The sequence below is a fragment of the Podarcis muralis genome, chromosome 3, assembly GCF_964188315.1.
Source record: "Podarcis muralis chromosome 3, rPodMur119.hap1.1, whole genome shotgun sequence".
Lineage (NCBI taxonomy): Eukaryota > Metazoa > Chordata > Lepidosauria > Squamata > Lacertidae > Podarcis > Podarcis muralis.
In genome coordinates, this window is record NC_135657.1 from 24,660,590 (window position 1) to 24,680,768 (window position 20,179).

Sequence of the window (20,179 nt, forward strand, 5' to 3'; positions counted from 1 at the left end):
ATCAATGAGTTCTGTGTGGCTTTCTCCTAGATAAGCGGATATAGGATTGTAGATGAGCAGATCAATCCTCTGCACTGGAGTGAATTCGGACGGGGCTTCCAACTGCATGTGACTGAACGTGTGGAAGCTACCACTGGCAGTGTCAGCTACAGCTTGTGTGTGCCTCCCAAACAAGGCTTTTCAGGGGCGAGGAGTGGAGAGTTTTGGGTTGGCAAAGGAACCACTGATCCTAAGCCAGTCCATTGACAGGCCCAATCCAGGTCTCTCTGCTCTGTCAACCTGGAGCTGGTCCAGAATGGCAATTTCGTGCCACCCACCTTCTGCTCTGATTGCCATGATGTCCAGTTGTACAGAAGTTTGGATTGTGCCCTTAATAAAACAACAGTCTATTTTATCATTTTTTTACTGTACCACTAGAATGGCATATGTAGCCGGCAAGATTTTTCATAAATCAATAAAAGAGCTTGGCTCTGAATTTTATTCAAACTAGATCTCACCCCCTCATCTTAAATAGAAGCTATACTGTGATTAAAATAATAATCATCACAAATATTCTGATTACAAATATGGTCCAATGGGGCTTTCGGTCCCCCCTGCCTTAATGGAAGCAGCCCCCACAACAGCGGGGGATCACCAGCAAATGAAAAACAAGGATGACAGAGGGTAAATCACCCTTGCAAATTCCCCCCAGGGACGGGGGGAATGGGCTTCACTCGTAGTTTGACTCGGTACCTGGCTCTTGCTCCAGTATGGGACAGGAGACCTTTAATCTTAACTTAGCAGCTTGCTTTTCTGTCTCTAACCATGAGTCACCCTGGGAACAGTGGCGTAGCGTGGGTTGTCAGCACCCGGGGCAAGGCAAGTAATTTGCGCCCCCTAACCCGTGGATTTGTGCCCCCTAACTCTAACCCCCAGATGTTGCGCCCGGTGCGGCCGGGCCCCCCTGCACCCCCCACGCTACGCCACTGCCTGGGAAGCATGTAGAATTGTAGAAATAAAGTAAGTTACCCTTTCAGTGCCAAAACAGGAACATTCCTGTTCAAGATAACCTTTTCTAAGAAGCCAGAAGCTTTTCTTTTAGGAATCCTAGGTGCAAAGATTCCAAACAACCGGAAGAGACTATTTATATATGTGACTACAGATGCCCAGACTTTGTTAGGTCATAGGTGGAAAGAAAATATAACCCCTACCAAGAAAGAATGGCTAGTAGATTCTTTAACATATTGTGCATGCATACTTCTTCCACTGAAAAAAAATGGAGATGTTCTAAGTGTATGCCAGAGATTGTAGTTGCATATAAGATAATCTTAGCTTGAGGCACATTTCTTGATACCTGATTCCTGAAAAGGCAGGAAGACACCTCATTGTAGCACTTCTCCACCCCATTAAAGCCTCGCATCAGTGTTGGGGGGGAAAAGGATATCCTGAGTCACCAAGAAGCCCCATGCCGACGTTTCCAAAAAGTGGAAAAGATCCTTGAACAATCTGGTCCAAATAGATTCTTGCTATCTTGGGTAGTTACCCTTATCTTGGTATTAACCCTGGAAGAGGACATCTGCTTCACACATCCTCTGATACCCAGTTGCACCTGAAGTAGAGGTGACAGAGTGTAGAAGACAAAAGTGGCATCTGGAATGAAGTGAGAAATAAGAGAGTATACTTACATGGGGCACAGGTGTGTTTCTTGGTAGCCAAGAGAAGGCACAAGGAGATGGAGGTCAGGCTATAACTACCTTACCCTTCTTGTCAGAGGTCCAGCTTACCAGGAGCTGCAGGTCTCCAGGGCCCTTACTATTGATTGAAAGTTGTTTAGTGAACTTTCCTCAAAAGCAGAGGTGTCTGTTAGGAGAGAAATCCAAGTGGGAAGAGAGGTCTCAGATTTCCTAGTTTTCATGCATGGGATGTGGTTGCTGCCAGAAGAGGTGCCTACAAATGCCTACCACATAGCAAAGATGGACCAACATCTGATATCTTACACCCTGGCTACATTGTTTACTGTCCACTACATAATTTACTATCCCAAACAAAGGCAAATACAGGGCACCCGTTTAGAGTAGAATGTGCTTCTTAGCAGCAAACACATGCTTGCAGCTGCTTTCTGGGAAAGATTCCTAATTTATAAGAACACGAAGCAGGGTTTTGAAAAGGCAGGTCCCTGGTGGAGAGTTGTCTCTCCAGGTCAGATGCAATACACATACATACACATTTCAAAAACATAATTTTACATTTGTGTCTGTGCTTGCTTCCTTGAGTGTTAGATTTGTGCTTGCGGCGATCTTTCGTTTACACAATATGCGGTTATTGGAGACCATTTGCCAGTATCTTGCCGAGTCATTTGAATTGCTTGCTGCTTTGTTGCACCCAACTGATTTGTAGAAGGTTGCACTTGGCTTTGCACCACACTGAGTGTCGGTGATAGACCCTTGCCTGCGGTTATGGGAAACCTGCAGAAGCATACCTTTGATTTCCAGCAACCAGATTTATCATACTGCGTTTCTGACTTAAGGCAAGGTAATTCCGGTTCTTTGGGCTGGGATGGTAATGTAATCCTGGCTTAGAATGTATGTGATGAGATTTAATTGTTTTCTGGGGTGGGGGAATTGAGCATCGAATTTCACAGCTTGATATTTTGCCTCGGCTTTGCTCTGAACATTGGGGGCCCCTGGAATCTCGCCTTGCTGCATTCTCCTACAGCTGTTATAGAAAGATAGAGGAAACAGGTTCCTGGAATTGATCTCTCTGGTAGAAAGTGATCGGGGCTGGTCCTTGGTTTAATGTTGTATGAATGGTGCAGGGACACTGTGTGTCTCTCTGCAGGCGTTGAGCATGAGAATTCATTCTTAGACCAAGAGGGTAGTGAAAACCTTTCTGTGCATGGATTTTCCCTCCTGACTCTGTTCCAAGTGCAAAACTGAGCATTTTCCAACACTTTGAGAACTTGTTATTCCTATTTGTGATACTGGTTCTGTTGGCATAGAAGGTGGCCTTCTTTATATTTTGAGGAGGGTTATATTTCACTCTTATATGTATTGTTCTTTCAGATCCACACCCCCGTTTTTTGTTTTCATTAAGCTGTCATGTGCTGTTAAGATCAAGTTAGAGTCAAAATCTAGGGAGATATAAATACTGGGAATGGGTTCTTCAGTATCTTGGCTGCATAAAATGCTTGCAAACGCTTTGCTTTTGCTTCTAGGGCTGCGACTCCCAAATGAGCATGTCAGAAATGTCCTGCAGTGAAAGTACCTCCTCCTGTCAGTCTCTGGCACATGGCTCAGCTCCAGAAATCCTCATTGGACTGCTTTATAATGCCACAACTGGAAGACTAGCAGCAGAAGTGATAAAAGGCAGCCACTTCAAAAACCTGGCAGCAAACAGACCACCCAGTGAGTGGAATATATTTTTTTTATCCTAATACTTCTGCACTTGGGGGGATTTCACTGGTGGGGACTTCAATCCTATCATTTAGCTTTATCCAGTCAAACTGAAATACTGCAATCATCAGCTAATCTGTTTCATGTTTTATATTTCCAGTCATTGGGGAAATGGCAGAAATCTAAAATTCAAAATATTAGTTGTGATTTGACAAGATCCTTTTAATTTTTCATGACTGGCTGACTAATAAATTGCCTTTATCATAATGATTAATTGCTAAACTATTAATGCCTCACATCACAGAGCCAATATAAAAAGTTATAATGTATTTTAAAAGTGTGTGCCAATGAATGTTTATGTAAATGTGTTGGTGCTACTGTGGTTAAGGATCCTCTTGTAAGAGTTTATCAGTGTGTGAGAGTTTAACTGATACCGACATGTATAATTTAGATTTTATATTCTCATAGTATAATATGATTTATATTATATTTCTTCCTGATACCAGATATGAAGAAATGTTGCACACTCTAGAGATAGATAGGAAGGCAGTCATGCGGTTTGTTCTTGGCTTCCTGCTTCTTGTTTGTATGCGGTACTCAAACAACAAACCCGAGTTCAGACATAATGCTAAGCCAAACCATGGGGTAGCATTGGGTTGGACAGCAGTAGCCAGACCAAGAAGGAGCAAAGTGGCTGTGATTTCTGCTGTGCGTACCTGTGCACTTGAACAGTCACGCTGAGCCATGGTTTGGCTTGCCCTTATGGATAAACTGGGCAAATATGGGTGCAATCCTAAGAAATTGCAGACCTCTCACTCCATGGGTGGAGAGGGAGATCTGCAGGCAGAGGAGATCTACCCCAGAGGGAACTTCTGTAACTGGAAGTCTCTTCTGCATCCAGTGCTTCTGCTGTGTTGGTAAGGGAAAGGGGGCATGTCAGGGAAGAATGAAAGAGACATTGGATCTACATGATCTAAATCTCTCCCATGCCCATGGCATGCCCCCAACAATAGATGAAAAGGATGTCTTGGAACTTCCACATATTTTCCCTGCAGTGGCCTGGCATCCACCTACCAGCCTAGTCATCACAAGACTGTCAAGGCTCTGTTCTTCCACTGTGAATTCTTCCTTTCCTGCCCCCACTAGACTGCTCCACCCCGTAGCCTCAGATGGAGCTAGGAATGTGTTTGAACTGGGCATATTTGAGTTCCTTTTGTTCACTTGTTGGGACCAGAATGTGCAAGCAGGCCCAGGAATCAGATGTACATTGTGCTAGCACCCAAATTTAGCCCTTTGGGAGCCACGCATATATAAATCAGTAAAGAAAAAAGTAAGCGGTAGAAAACCACAGTGGTAGTCGGAACCTGGGGAGGAGAAAAGACAAACTAGGTAGGATACTCAACAACCATTGCTACCAAGATGTTAAGTCGTAAGAACATAAGAAGAGCCTGCTGGATCAGGCCAATAGCCCATCTAGTCCAGCATCCTGTTCGCACAGTGGCCAGCCAGATGTCTGTTGGAAGCCTGCGAGCCGGACCTGAGTGCAACAGCAATCTCCCCTCCTGCTGTTTCCAGCAACTGGTACTCAGAAGTATTACTGCCATGGAGATAGTCGTTGTGGCTGATAGCCATCAATTGCCCTCTCCTGCATGAATTTGTCTAATCCTCTTTTAAAGGCATCTAGGTTGGTGGCTATCTCTGCTGCTGGGGGAGTGAGTTCTGTAGTTTAACTATGTGCTGTGTGAAGAAATACATTCTTTTATCTGTCCTGAATCTTCCAGCATTCGGCTTAATGTCCTTGAGTTCTAGTGTTATGAGAGAGGGAGAAAAACTTTTCTCTATCCACTTCTTCCATGCCATTCATAATTGTATACACTTCTATCTATCCGTTTGGGTTGCTGCTAGCATTATTTTTTAAAAAGAAACCTTTTAAGCAGTCTTGAACATCCAAGACAAGAAAAAAGTTATATGTGTTCTGCCCTATGCAGTGGTACCTTGGGTTACAGACGCTTCAGGTTACATACGCTTCAGGTTACAGATTCCGCTAACCCAGAAATAGTACCTCGGGTTAAGAACTTTGCTTCAGGATCAGAACAGGAATTGTGCTATGGCACAGCAGCAGGAGGCCCCAGTAGCTAAAGTGGTACCTCAGGTTAAGAACAGTTTCAGGTTAAGACCTCTAGAACAAATTAAGTTCTTAACCCAAGGTACCACTGTATCTTCTTCCATTTTGTTTGAAATGGACCCATATTACAGTCATGAGTTTAGGGATCTGGTGCTCTGATCCAGAATCTCCTTGCACATGCAGGTGTTGTGATCCACACACCAAATTTTTCTATCTGTTCACTGCAGTGTTGGGAACAGATCTAGGCACTAATCTCCACTATGTTTTTCACTCAGGCTTCCCTGACACTGTAGTTTGAGTAGAAAGCCTATTCTTACAGGAGAGCTTTATGGGTGCATTGAAGCAGCCATTAAGCTTTAGATGGTCTATGATCACATGATTTTGCACTTTGGTGTAATAATTTATCTCAGACAAATGATGGTGTAAAGTAGCATTAAATGTACAGAATAGTGTTGTGGGTTGTTTTTTTAATAAAAAAACAAAACACCCAACAACCAGTGTATTGATCAAACTAATGTTTAATCCAATTAGCTTTCACCTTATTGTTTGTAATATATACAGGATTCAATTCAGTGACCGCTTACCCTTTTGTAATCCCATTGACCTCAAATGAGGCTCCACTAGTTTGAGGTCATTGAACTGACCCTTACTCAAAAAGCTGGAGTTTGCATGAAAAAGAGGATGGTCCGGTAAAGGTGACACTATGATTTCTGTAGTTTTGTAGCGTAATCTTTTGCATGAATCTGTATGTTCTGTGTTAGAAACACAATAGAAATTAGTACTAAAATATCCCATTACTTGAAACAGTGTAATTTTTTTTCCTGTTGAAGATTACACAGTGACCTTACAGAATTCATTTCATTCAATTGTACCTGCCAATCCTTTTGTTTGGTCCCTCTCTCTAAACAGATTTGTTAAGGTTTCATTTTCTTCCACTCTGGTGAATAGTGTTTCCTCTTAAACTTTAACCTTTGATCCTCTCTCACCCAACTATTGACATCTGGTCATTATTTCTTTTACTGCTTTCCACCCCCTGTTGTCAGACGGACTGTTCTGTTGTCTAAAACACTTGATAGGTGGACAGGTTTATATAATACGAGGTGAGTTCCTGTAGAGACTAATTGGATGTTGTCTTTTTCATGCAAAAGAAAGTTGCCAGCAGCAAAGCTCTCCACCACTCGCCACCATGTTGGTTTCTGACAATTTACCTTAATTAACTATTTCACTCTTTTAATGGAGATAGACCAAATCTCTGACTGGATGATGGTATTTCAAAGATCTGAAAATTAAAATGTGAAGTCGAATTTAATGGGTAAGCCAAAAAAGAAGACACAAAAACTGTCTTGTTTCTAAATACCATTAAGTACAGATATAGATGCAGCATCCTGCATTCAGTGGCCATGAGTGTATTTTCCCAGACAAAGTGGAAAACACTATAATGAAACTGATAGTTTTTGGTGTCAAATGTTGTATTAATGAATTCATGTCCACGATTCAGTAGCTCTGGTGCACAGATAGAGGCTTTCCTGTTCTCTTCTATCAACATTGGAATATATCCCCCTGTGCAGATAGGATTTTGGATTGTGGCCTGACTATCTGAGCTATTGTTATAGCATAGTACTTCTTAAAAGCACTATAAAGCAACTGTGCCCAAATAATGTAACAAAACAAAACAACACATTGAATATTAAAAATTAGACGTGAAGAGAGAGCATTACTCAGATGAGTAAACATCAGCTTGTCAATGCATTTTGTTTTTTGGCATTTTAAATATTCACAAATGAAAGAAAAAACTGACAACCCTTGAACCACATCCATGCAGAGAATTTTCCCCCAGTAAACATTTCATTCTGAGCACCCATGATGTCATCACTGCACTCCACCTCATACATCTATTTTTACTTGTAAACTATTTGTTTATTTCATTTCTCTTTTTATCCACCTGTTTACATTATCTGAAAACTCTGAAATGCTTTACAGTGTTGTGGCCAGTTGTAGCTTGCTGAGTGTTAATGCTACACATGTCTGCTTTATGCAAGTGAGCAGGGGGTGAATGGATAGAAGGATTATGAGGTATACCTTTAAGTAAACTTGTTATGTAAGGATAATGCAATTAAGTAAAAGTTGAACTTCAATGTTTACTTCCTTTTTTAAACATGGCTTAAGTTTAGTCAACTACTCAAAATCCAACATGGTATACGCCATAACCTTAAAGATAGTCTGGTGTATTTTCGTAGGAGAAATCCTTTGTCTAAAGCATCTTATGCATGACATTGTTTATTTTGTAGATACGTTTGTTAAGCTGACGTTGCTGAATTCTATGGGCCAAGAGATGTCCAAATGCAAGACATCTATCCGAAGAGGGCAACCGAATCCAGTCTACAAAGAGACCTTTATTTTCCAGGTGGCACTGTTTCAGCTTTCTGACGTTACACTCATATTGTCTGTGTACAATAAACGCAGCATGAAACGAAAGGAAATGATAGGCTGGATTTCTTTAGGTTTGAACAGTTCTGGCGAAGAGGAACTAAATCACTGGACTGAGATGAAGGAATCCAAAGGACAACAAGTATGTAGGTGGCACTCATTGTTAGAATCTTAATGAGTAGTTGCGGCTCCACGTAATGTCAGGATTCCACGAGGCTGCCCCGCAGGTGCAACCAAGAGAAAGTGTTGCAGAAGTTACAATTCAACATTCCACTTTTACAGATGCACAAAACGCCGTGGAGCAGAATTTACTTTCGCATCTTCAGTTGACACCACTGAGTTCAGGTGACATGCACTGGGCGCAGAAGAAAGAGCAATCCCAAGTCCTTATTTTGACGCTTTCAGGATTGTTTTGGTTCACATCTCAGTTTTCCATTTAACTAATAGGTATTTTGTGTAAATCATCTACTATTGCAAAATTCTCTTGATTGTGTTTGTTTTCTTAGAGGTGCTATGCTGTGTTATATATGACTTGTCGAGAAGCAGATTTAGAGAGCTGGGGGAGTAGTTAACTAGTGGAACACAAAAATTAGAATTTTGGCACACAGTAGTTGGAACATTGCTTCCCCACCCCCTTAGGAACTTAACATTTCCTTAATGGAGTTTAATTTTGAAGAACAACATGCAAGAGCACTCCTGCATGTTGACTGCTTATCAGATACACAAACAGCTCCTCTGTGGTGCCCCCTTAGGCTGGGGGTTGTAACTCCCTATTCGCTCCCAAGAGCGGAAGTTGTTCGAATGATGAATCACTGCTAATAGTGTGCATAAACCCATCACCATTCATCCCTGGCAAGCACCTTTTTGTGTTGTTTCAGGAGCTTACAGACTTGTTTGACCGGTGGCAGCAGTGAGAGAAAAGAAAAATGTGTGTGTACACCATGAGAAGGGAAGCCCCTCTCAAAAAACTTTCTGCTCTCTTGAACTATTGTGAGAGTGCCAATTTACCATGCAGGATCCTCTTGCGTGTCGTTTCCTTGGATCTGTCAAATCAGGTCTCAATATTTTTGGCATTGATCAAATTGTCTTTGAGTCCACCTCAGGAATAATCTCCACTTTATGTCATGCAGCGATCATTTTTTGTTTTACGGATCCCTCACAGGCCTATTTAGACAGGTTGAAAACACAGGATCTAAAGAGCTGCACAACTAATTCAATGCGCCTAAGGGAGCTTTAGACGTGTGTTTCTCAAATAGCAGCTCTCCATGCTTTGAAACAGAGGAATTTTCACAGTATGGAGGTCGAGTTTTTTTTAAAAAAAGTTTCACTGCATGAACAGAAGCACCAGGACACAACTAAAGTCACCCTATTTCCCCCAGCATGGTTGAAATCCTGTATGCAGTTTCTGGCAAGTCTCACTGATACCAGTGGTATTTTTGTTTAGGTAGCAGACTGCAGGACTACAGCTAATAACTTTACTAAAATTTCTTTGTCATTAAATCAGTTGGTCTTTATATGAACCTTGTATTACAAACCTTTGAAAATTCAAAGGTGATAAAATCTAAGGATTAAAACAGCTGGGAATAAGGACTTGGGTAATCTTAGATAATAAATAAGGGAAATAAACTTCTATGACATCTGTCAATTTATTTAACTTCAGCAATGTGTTAATCATAATATAAATCCTGGAAAGGCAGCTTCATGCATTATGAGATTTGAAGCACAAAGGAAAGTATGACTAGAGTCTGCTAGTTTTAAAGTTCTTGCAATAAATTGTTTCACCACTTTCTGTTTCAACTACTGGTAAATTTCAGGGATTCTGTGTGATACTGAAGCTTTCCTTGAGGATGAGGTTGGCATCATGATTAAAAATTAGTACAGTTTAAATAAGCACCTAGAACTTCTAGTATTCATATCTGAGGATGGAATCTCTATCTGTTGCAAGTGTTGTCAGAGCTCATGAATTCCTAGTTAAGTGCCAGATTCAGTTAAGATTTCTGGATGAGGTGAGTCTGTGAAAAAAGATTCATGTTTCCTTTATTTATGTAGAGTGAGCTGATTGAGAAAGTGCATATTTATCACTGTTTTCTTCACAATATTTTTGAATGCCGCTAAGTTTGAGATCCAGTTTTTGCATGAATGGATACAAGTGCATCATATGAAATATGTGCAATGTTCCCAGTCTCAAAATTCTTAAGAACCTCCTTAAAAATTCCCAGCTGTTGTCTTGAAATTGTTATTCAGTGCCTTTCATGTTTCACCACTTAAATTTGTAACTGTAATGCGATGCTGAACTGGATGATTTAAGTCTTGATTGATTTAAAGATTTACCAAATGAATTTTCCTTCCTGTGTTGCATGAAGGGTATGGCACACAAAATCTAATTTGTTAAAAGAAAACCATTCAGGAACTTTTGCAAACATAAATAATGTTAATAGTTGTTCAGTATAGTATAATCTTTCCAGTTTTGTTTCTTACTGATTTCGCAGTGCATCCTTATGCAAGCCTTATTACAAGATTTTTTGATTCAGAAGTCCTCACTTTACAACCTTTTTGTTAAAATGGAAACACTTGGGATCTACTTGTAGATCTAAGCCTCCAGTTCCAATAAGGCTTACCAGAAAATAAGTACTATTGAACTCATTTAAACTTCTGAGTAAGCATATTTAGGATTGCTCTGTAAGACTTGCACTGTCATAGTGCCTTGAAGATTGGATTATGCATTCATACAGAGAAGGAGCAGACGAATAAACTGTGGCTTCATAACAATATTCCTAATTTTAAAAATGTATTACTTGGTTGGTGATTATGACCTAAGAGATTCCTAATTCACAAAGTTGTCTAATCAGGATTGTACCTCTGCATATTCTTGGCTTTTTAAAGTGCAGTATAGATACAGCTATTGAGTAATTCTGCTAAAAGGCAAGATAGAAGTGAGCAGAGTATTATTTTTTTATGAATGTTGTTTGTCATATTAACACCTTTGCCCTAATTTTCACATTGGTTGCCTTGTTTGGAAATTACCTTGTACACATAAAGCATTTGATGGGTAAGAAACATTCAAATCTTCTTCCATCTTTCTACAGGATTATTGTACAGGTATTAACTGAAAATTCAACTTTTGTACCATAAGACTTTTTAAAAACAACAACAAACATATTTGGGTATGTATTTAGAAAGGCCTAAAGGGAATTCAGCAAGTCACGTTAACATAAGATCCTATTAATAGAACACTCCTTTCGGTGGTTCTTATTTTTATTTTGTTGTTTGAGATTATCATTACTGTATTAGTTATTAGATCCCCCCTCCCTTCTCCAACTAGCTCAAGGCAACAGATTAATGTCATTTTCAACTGAGTGGGGTCATATCTCCGTAGTAGAACACTTTGCATAAATGGTGCCCTAGGGTTATTAATTAATATGTTCAGTGACTCCTTTTAGTGCCAGAAATGTCCTAAATGCATAGCAATTTGATGTCAGAAAAAATCGTATAAAGTCTGTGTAAATTGTCACGTGCAATAACTGCATAATGTGTACACAAATTGGAAATGGCATGTACATGTAGTAGCACAGGTACAGGTTTTAAAAGACAGCGTATGTGCAGTTTCCAGTTTTGTACACACAACAAAATAGAGGCTAGTACATGTGAGTTAACAGTTTCTTCCTATATGGTGGAGTAATATGCTTAGGAAAGCAGTATGTGATTAGCTTTTCCAGTACCATGATGCCAGAATATAGTGTGAGCTAGGGCCAACAGGTGTATAGCCTTTTCAGTGTAGTTGCTGCCATAGCACTGCCTCTCTAAAGCTAGTTCCCATGTTGTACTAGATCACAGGGGCATTTCCCATGCTACCTAACTTTAGTGTGGGAAGTATCTACATGGTCTGATCCAGCCTTCACCAGCCTGATATTTTCCATATCTGGCTAGCGATGATAAGAGCTGTAGTCCAAAATTTCTGGAGGGCAGCAGGTTGGCAAAGGCTGGTCTGCCTTAACAACAGGATATAAATACAAAATATTATCTGGGGCAGGAGAGCCTGCCAGACACAAGCAACTTTGTGACAGCAGCTGCACCCAAAATACCATATGGATTGCCCCCATATTTTTTTTATCCAAACATTGCAATTTTTCATGTGAAAGTACTGTGGGTTGTATCCCAGTCTAGTCCTACTCAGAACTAACCCATTGAAGTTAATAGACATGGTTAACTTACTTTCATTAATGTAATGGGTCTACCCTGAGTAGAACTTAATTTTGCTACAACCCTCTTTTTCTTTGAGTGCAGAAATTATATCTTGATTTGTATGTTTAGGGAAAGGGCCTTGTGGTGTTGAGGACTCTCGCAAGGGACTGTGTTGCTTCAAGTTCCTGTCTAGCAAGACACCCAGTGATTACCGCTTGAGAGCGAGGCATTTTAATGTACTCATTTTGGGTGTCTTGGAAATATTCTTGCTTGAATGCTGTTGGCAAAGGGGCCGTCATGCTTTTCAAACTCTGACTTGGCATATTCTCTGAATCGTTTCCAACTGTTCCAACTGCTTTCTTGCTAATCTGTGGATTATTGCTGAATGCCAGCAAGCCTTTTATGGGAGGGCTATGGCTTTTATGGCAGGATCTTGCTTGCAGAAGATCCCTGGTTCAATCAGTGGCATATGTAGTTGAAAGGAACTCAGGTTGCAACGTTGGTGAAGATCTCTTGTCCAAAACCTTGAATGCCACTGAAGTACTGGGATAGGCAGGCCAGTGGTTTGACTCAGAAGTGGGAATCAGCCTCATGTGATCAAACTCATTGGGGCTTTTGTTTTTGCCCTTGATTTTAGAAGAACAGAAATTTGGGCGGGGGGAAATAGTGTGGTGCCTGGTTCTTTTTCTGCTGTTGATTTTACTCACTGTTCATGTCTGGATTCTCTTACATTGTTTTAAATCGTGATGATTTTTCATTTTTGTTATGCTCAGGCGTCTTGGGTGTTTTACACACACACAAAAACCTGGACAGGATATTAGTTTTTAAAATAAATGAATAAATGATGCCACTAAAGGCAAGTGACATTAGGCAACCACAGATGCTATGTGAATGACGTGTAAAGTATACTACCCCTTTTAACATGGATGAGTATGATTAAAAATCCCCTGTCTTCATTTTAATATCCTGTTCATCCTTTAGCAGCTTGGAATTTGTCTACTTTAAAGCTAAAAAGAAAGGGAATCGTTTGAGGAACACTTCATTCAAATAGCAGTTATAGAATATCTGTCCTCATGAAGAGAGAGATTAATTATAGATTCTCTTTTTGGCAAATTGCTCTGTTCAAAGTCTGTAAGGCACTTACCAGGACTGGGAAGATAAGAAGCAGCAGATTCACTGCTGCATCTTCAGCCCTACCTGCTGCTGCTGGACACAGGGAAAGGAGGAGTATTTCCTCCTCTGGCTTACTGCTGCTCCAGCTCCAGGGCTGGCACAGGATTGGGCCCTTGGGGGGATCCATGGGGATTTGGATTCCATCAGTCCATAATCTGTGGTGCCCCAAAATGCCCCCCAAGGGCCCAGGCATCTTCGTGGTAGACCCAACCAGCAGACACAAGTATGTGCCATCCTAGCCTCTCCCCCTGCCAACAACATTGTGAGGTTAGGGTGGCAGCCTTAACTCCTGAACAAACCACTGAGAGCACTTGCTTTTGGTTCTCTGTTGACTGTGTGTTGTTCTCCCACTTGTTGTGATTTCCATGTGGCAGGCCTTTCATTTTCCTGCTGCAATAGAGAACGCACGTGGGAGGGAAAGTGTTTTATCTGATCTTTAGCAGAGTTCATATTTCTGAATGACAAATTTAAAACTCGCCTTTTGATAGGTTTGGGAACATGTATATCCCTTCAGGACTCTGGATGTTGTGCACATCCTAGTTGCTTATGACTAGAACTGGGCTGGGACCTGTTGCATTAAGATAATTTCTCTGTTTGACGCTGGCATCACTGCTTATCTTTTGGCCTTCTATTTTAAACCAAGTAGAGAACTCTTATTAATTGCAAGAGGGTTTTCAACCACAGACAGAAATTCTAGGTGTGGATTAATTAGATACTGTGGTGATTTATGTATTTATTTAGCCTCCCTTACTATGGGAACCCTTGGGGAATGAGCTGCATGAAAGGCTCTGGTAGGAGACCACCTCCATGGCCACCAGACTCTCATTAAAATCAAATAGCATTAAAAAAAAAACACGTGGTGGCTAGAGACTCAGTGTAATGCTAGAACCCTTTTCTACCATGATGCTGCACAAGGGATTCACCACAGGGTGATTGTGAACACTCACCATGGAGTGAACAGATTATTGTCTGAGTCGATCCTGGAGCTTTATGTCCTGCCTAAAGATTTAATCTTGTCAGTTGCAAGCCTTGTTACCCCAGGAACTGCTAGACATACTTCTCGTGAGCACAATATTTCTCACACATCAGCATGAGAATAGCATCCCTCTGCTTCCCCACAATAATAGAATTGGTAGGTTGGATAGTCCTGTGGACTAACGCATGAAATGCACAGCTTCCTAGAGCTTAAAAAAAGAAAAGAAAAACAACACGATGATGTTTTCTGCACAGCTTTCTCTGAGCAGTGCAGAGTTTTTCATTCTTTTTCATGATTTGCATACCTGTTCCACAAATCTCCCCTATCAAGTAGGCACATTTAAACACAAAAATTGAAGTTTGCGAAAATTTGGTTGAACTCAAGTATTTGCCTTTTCAAATTTCCCTATATTTTAAAGTTGTACCTTAACATTTAATAAAATGTTACTCGGTACTACCCATGCATATTTACTTGTATGACGATTCTTTGTTTTAAAAAACAACAACCCTGAAATTCCCTGTAGCAGCAACAAGATTTGGCATGTATCTCTTTAACGCTCGCGTTAAAGTTTTAACATTCATCAGAGGGGTGGAAAGGAGCTGGGAGTTGTTGTTATTTGGTGAGGTTTTTATATGAAATGTATTGTTTGCAGTTTTAGCTGCGGTTTTTGTTTTTTAAAAAACTAGCGGGGGAAAAGTAAGCAGCAACTTTTCAGTTTGCATGAACATTGTTTCGATCAACAAATCCGGTCATTTTTTCTGTAACACAGGGGCTCTAAGCAAATAGTATCAAAATCTCCCCTTTGATGTAAAATCAGAGTTTGTATAACTCCACATTTAGAAATGGCACAATTGAATTCTTTTGGATACTGTGGCAGATTGTACGACAATGCAGAACAACTTAGGCTGTAGCTGCCATCATCCTATCCAAGGTCCTAGTTCCCTAATGCAGTGGTTCCCAAAATTGGCAGACCATGTAATTATTTGTCTGCCTGTTTCAGCAATTGTAATGCACTGTGCTAGAGGCTGTATCTTTTCAGTTGTATTTTATTGCTTTTTTTATTTCTTATATGTTGTACATATATTACATTGTGGGACGCGGGTGGCGCTGTGGGTAAAACCTCAGCGCCTAGGACTTGCCGATCGTCAGGTCGGCGGTTCGAATCCCCGCGGCGGGGTGCGCTCCCATTGCTCGGCCCCAGCGCCTGCCAACCTAGCAGTTCGAAAGCACCCCCGGGTGCAAGTAGATAAATAGGGACCGCTTACCAGCGGGAAGGTAAACGGTGTTCCATGTGCTGCGCTGGCTCGCCAGATGCAGCTTGTCACGCTAGCCACGTGACCCGGAAGTGTCTGTGGACAGCGCTGGCTCCCGGCCTATAGAGTGAGATGAGCGCACAACCCTAGAGTCTGGCAAGACTGGCCCGTACGGGCAGGGGTACCTTTACATTTACCTTTTATATTACATTGTGTTTGAATTTGAATTCCACAAGAAATAAAAGAAGCAATAAAAAAACTGCTGGTGATCTACAGACCACAGGTTGGGAACCACTGCCCTAATCTTGCACTGAGTACCTGATGCCTCCTCCCTTTGTTCTTCTGTATGCTGTGCAGCCCAATCCTTACCCCACTTATATCCATGGCCTGACAACCTCCATGGCTACAAAGCAGCTTATGGGTCCAGTCCCACTCACATAGCACCACAGCATGTGCCCCCAGCATCAGCGCCATGGGCAACTTGCCTGCTGTTCCTGCCTTGTCTCGCCTCACCCAGCTGATAGATGCAGACATCAGGTTCAGGCAGCCCAGGTTAATGTACTTGGTACGTCTTTGTAACATTTTAAGCAACTATCTTGTAACTTTGGACATTTAAGAAAATATTTATTAACAATGCAAGTCACAGGCTACAAGGACGCTTCTGAGGGCGACATCCAATAATGCTTTAAAAGCATCATTTTAATAACAATGTGTGATAAATGAAATGTTATTTTTTTTCCTTTTTTAAAATTAAGGCAAGATTCCCCCTTACTGAGTTTATGAACTTTCCTACAGAGCTTTCTTAACTATTTTTATAACTTGGATCAAATAATATAAGGTTAGATGCTCCATGAGCAATACTGTATCATAAAGGTCCTGACCCATTGTCCTTACTCAGAGACTGATTCTGCAGGGTTTATTCATGCTGAACCACGCCCTATACATTATGTGATTCAGCTGATTTCAGTGAGAACCCATTCACAGAATATATACTACCACGCAAAAACAGTGGTAGGACTGCACCACTCAGGACCAAATCCATTTTCCACTTCAAGTCAAAGGGATCTCAAAATGTAGTATTAATATGACCAAGAAGGCACATAGCTATACATTCAGAAAAACCATGTGGTACATGGTTAGAATTCAGAAACGTTAGAATTCACAAGAGGGTTCATCTAAATGCCCAAAACTTTCTGCCTATAGAAACAATGCACATCAGACAGGATTTTCATCTAGCCATATATCCGATGTGCCAGTTTTCTATATATAGGGACTTGGATGGCTGAATGTGAATTTTCTCTGCTTTCATTGGAAAACAGCACATTCAGGAGATCTGTACAATGTGCTTTTTCTGAATTCCTATATTAGCTCTTAGATTTACGATCCTTGAACTATTTCAAACATATTTATTGGTGATGATAAACTAATAAGTGATCTTAGAGCATTCACGTAAGCTGTTGTGGCATTATAAACAAAGTGTGTTAATGTGTTCCTTTCACTTTGTTGCAAATTTTTATTGTATTGAGAGATAAACCTGGCCCTGTGATGCTGTAGGTTATGTGAAGAAAGCACATGTCCACCAGATTTTTAAATGTGCGTATTAAAGACTTACTATATTACATATTATTCACATAATTTTCTACTGCTTACATACCACCGATACACTCGGTGCCTTGTTTCTTTGTAGAAAAGTAATATGGAGGACAACTGATGTTATCCTACTCCTTAGTGTCACTGTAATTGTGATTATTCTGGTCACAGGTTTTACACATTGTGTTCTTTTTCACATAATATAAAGGGCAATTTTGTTGGAAGGCTTCTTTTTTGCTGGCTTGCTTTCCAGTAGAGTTGTCCACCCTTATATGATTGGTTGTATTTTGCCTATTTATGATTGTCACATGATGGGAGCCAAAGAACAAGCCCCATTTCTCATTTTTATGGAAAGGCAATGTTGTTTCCAAGTGATCAGATTTTACAAATATGAACTTGGCATGTTGAAGTATGTTGGAAAGTATCTTAACAAGTTGCATAATACTATGTTAAGAGCAAGAATGTTAATTTTTTAGATTTCATTGGTCAGATCTGTCCACAAGACAAAAATCTAAATTAAAAGTGAAATCTGCTTTACATTATATTCCTTATTCTTCCATATGTTAGAACTACACAAATTTATTATTGTTAGAAACTTATTAGCGTGTACATATTTATCTGTATGAGCTATCCCAGGCATAGGCAAACTCAGCCCTCCAGATGTTTTGGGACTACAACTCCCATCATCCCTAGCTAACAGGACCAGTGGTGAGGGATGATGGGAGTTGTAGTCCCAAAACATCTGGAGGGCCAAGCTTGCCTATGCCTGAGCTATCCAGATCACCATGAGAGAGGACATGCATAGAAGAAGAGAGACTCCACTCGCTTGCACCTATCCCCTCTGCATGCAAGGGCATCGCAGGGAATGAAAGACCTGTGTGTCTCCATTTTGCCATTCAGCAGCCCCCTGCCCCCATTCTCCAAACAAAGATGCCCTCCATATGGTTCTTAACCAGATGAACTGGTTGGAAATATAAATGGCCTTTTTCACAGACCTCCCATTTTTGTTCTCCTGCCTAATTTCATACTTCCAAAAAGCAGCCATCCTTCACAATTCACACACAGCTCTGAATTTTGCAAGGTCACAAAATGTGTTAGAAATTTACTTGAGTAATATGTGCATAAAAATGCATATATTCATGAAAATAATGTATAAGCAAATATTATATTGGGGAAATTGCTTGCAAACATATGTACATTGTGGAATTTTTTTTGCAAAAGTATGCATATTAGGAGATATTCACACTAAAATGATGATGGGGACTTAAAAAAACCCAATTAGATGATGTGGAGAACTGAACTTAAGACTGGAAAAATGAGGAGCAGAGACATTCAGCCATGACTACATGATACCTAAATTTTATGAGAATCTCTCTGTTCATAGTTGCTGTGCCTACAGTGGACTGGATTCATCACTGTTTACATTTACAGTGAAGAATGGATATTTTATTTACTGTACATATCTTATGGATAATCATGTTTCTTTAGAACAGCTCTACATTTTATTTTATTTCTTTAAATTAAAAAAATGTTCACTGGAAAATGTTAATTTTTTTAATACTAAGGTTTTGTTTTCATCTTCTGTTTTTCTACTATCACTGCAACTTGTTTAGGAATCTTTAATGAAAAATTGTGTTAACAGAATAGCGGTTAAAAAGAGGATACTATTCTGCAAAATGGTATGCTGCACGTTTAAAATATGTAATTTGAACTGTAAAGTATCTGGAAATTAAAACACTGAAGTTATGACCAAGTCACCAACAGCCTTTAAGTCCATAAAATATCCATGAGTGGACCAGAATCCTTCCTGAATTAACTTGGTTGACCTGAAACATCAATGTCCAGTTAATGTACTTTTTTCTGATGATGCTTAGAATGGAAATGTAAGGAACTCTCCTTTTAACACTTTGATATCCTTTAGAAAGCATGGATCTCGTAACTGATTCCTGCTGTTGATTTAATGCATTCTTACTGCTTCTCCTAGCTAACTTTTCCCTTTTGCTGTTACTGTACTTTCAGTTGAATAATCAGCATTTTCTATAAATAAACTGTTCTCTATTTTTAATACTCCTTTTCATTTGTTTACCTAATTTATTGTCCAGTATGAATCTCTTTCGATGTCACTGTTGTTGAGCTAAATGTATTGTGGTCTGACCATTTAGATGGATGTTGACACAAGTGATAATTCTAGTAGCAGTTCTTGAAATCATTGCTCAAAATGTGGACTGTTATCTAATATTAAGATGGATTGATAATCAAGGTAGCAATGTTACTCACACTTTTTTAAAGCAGAATTCCCCCCACTCAACGGGACTTCTGACTAAGAATTTGTGGAATTGGGCTGCACATGTTGCATTAGCACAATGGTTCAATTCAGCTGAGAAACCATGATTTTTTGCTACAAGAAATTGTCATGGTGAGCCTATGGCTTGCCTCCTTCCCCTCCCCTTCATTCTTTCATGCCAAAGAAGAGCTCAAAAGTTTCCTTCTTTAACCACAGTTCCATCTTTGGCTAGCAAACTATAATGTCTCTGGCTTCAGTGTGCTATGCACACACATGGCAGAAGCTATACAGAAGCTACCCCAAACCATGCAACCCAGAAAAAGTAAAATAAACAAATAAATTTATTTTTAACTGCCTCTTCCACTTGTTCTGCGATTACATAGAAAGAGGGGGACACTTCAAAACCAGAAGGTGGGGGACACACAGGAAAGAAGGAACTTGGATGGAAAAGGTGGTGGAAATTTCAGGAGGTGCTGAGGGGTATATGAGGCCCTTAAACTGCAAATTGTTTTCCTGTGATATAACACAGTTACTGCCAAAATTTCCAAGGGCCTCCCCCCCCCCCCGCCGCCCAGTTATTTTCATGTCCCATATTGAATTCATTTTGGTGGTGTAGACATGATAAACAAATCAGTCTTCAAAAATATTAGGCCACTAATCTTTGTATTGGTACACCTGCCCATGCATTTTTGGCACATAAATAGCCTGGAAGAAGGATGAACATGTTCTTTCATTTATTTATTTTTAAAAGAAAAAAAATCTGTGTGTTTTGGTACCCGGAGGCAAAACTTCCTTGCC

General features: G+C 40.2%; 1 protein-coding gene and 1 long non-coding RNA gene across 8 annotated transcripts in view; one reads left to right on the top strand and one right to left on the bottom strand.

Annotated features, from left to right (window-relative positions):
* Nucleotides 1–19,162, top strand: part of SYT14 (synaptotagmin 14) — an 83,795-nt gene extending 64,633 nt beyond the window's left edge. For 5 of the 7 annotated variants that reach the window (XM_028724744.2, XM_028724740.2, XM_028724743.2 and 2 more), the window contains 3 exons: nt 3,194–3,383; nt 6,540–6,596; nt 7,785–19,162. In XM_028724744.2, the coding sequence (XP_028580577.2) occupies nt 3,194–3,383; nt 6,540–6,596; nt 7,785–8,098 (561 nt within the window). In that variant the 3' untranslated portion in view covers nt 8,099–19,162. The remainder of the gene's footprint in view (nt 1–3,193; nt 3,384–6,539; nt 6,597–7,784) is intronic. The other 2 variants (XM_028724741.2, XM_028724739.2) reach the window with 1 other exon arrangement.
* LOC144327220 (uncharacterized) overlaps nt 1–20,179 on the bottom strand; it is a 44,416-nt gene that overhangs the window by 13,327 nt on the left and 10,910 nt on the right. The gene's annotated exons all lie outside the window — the stretch shown is intronic.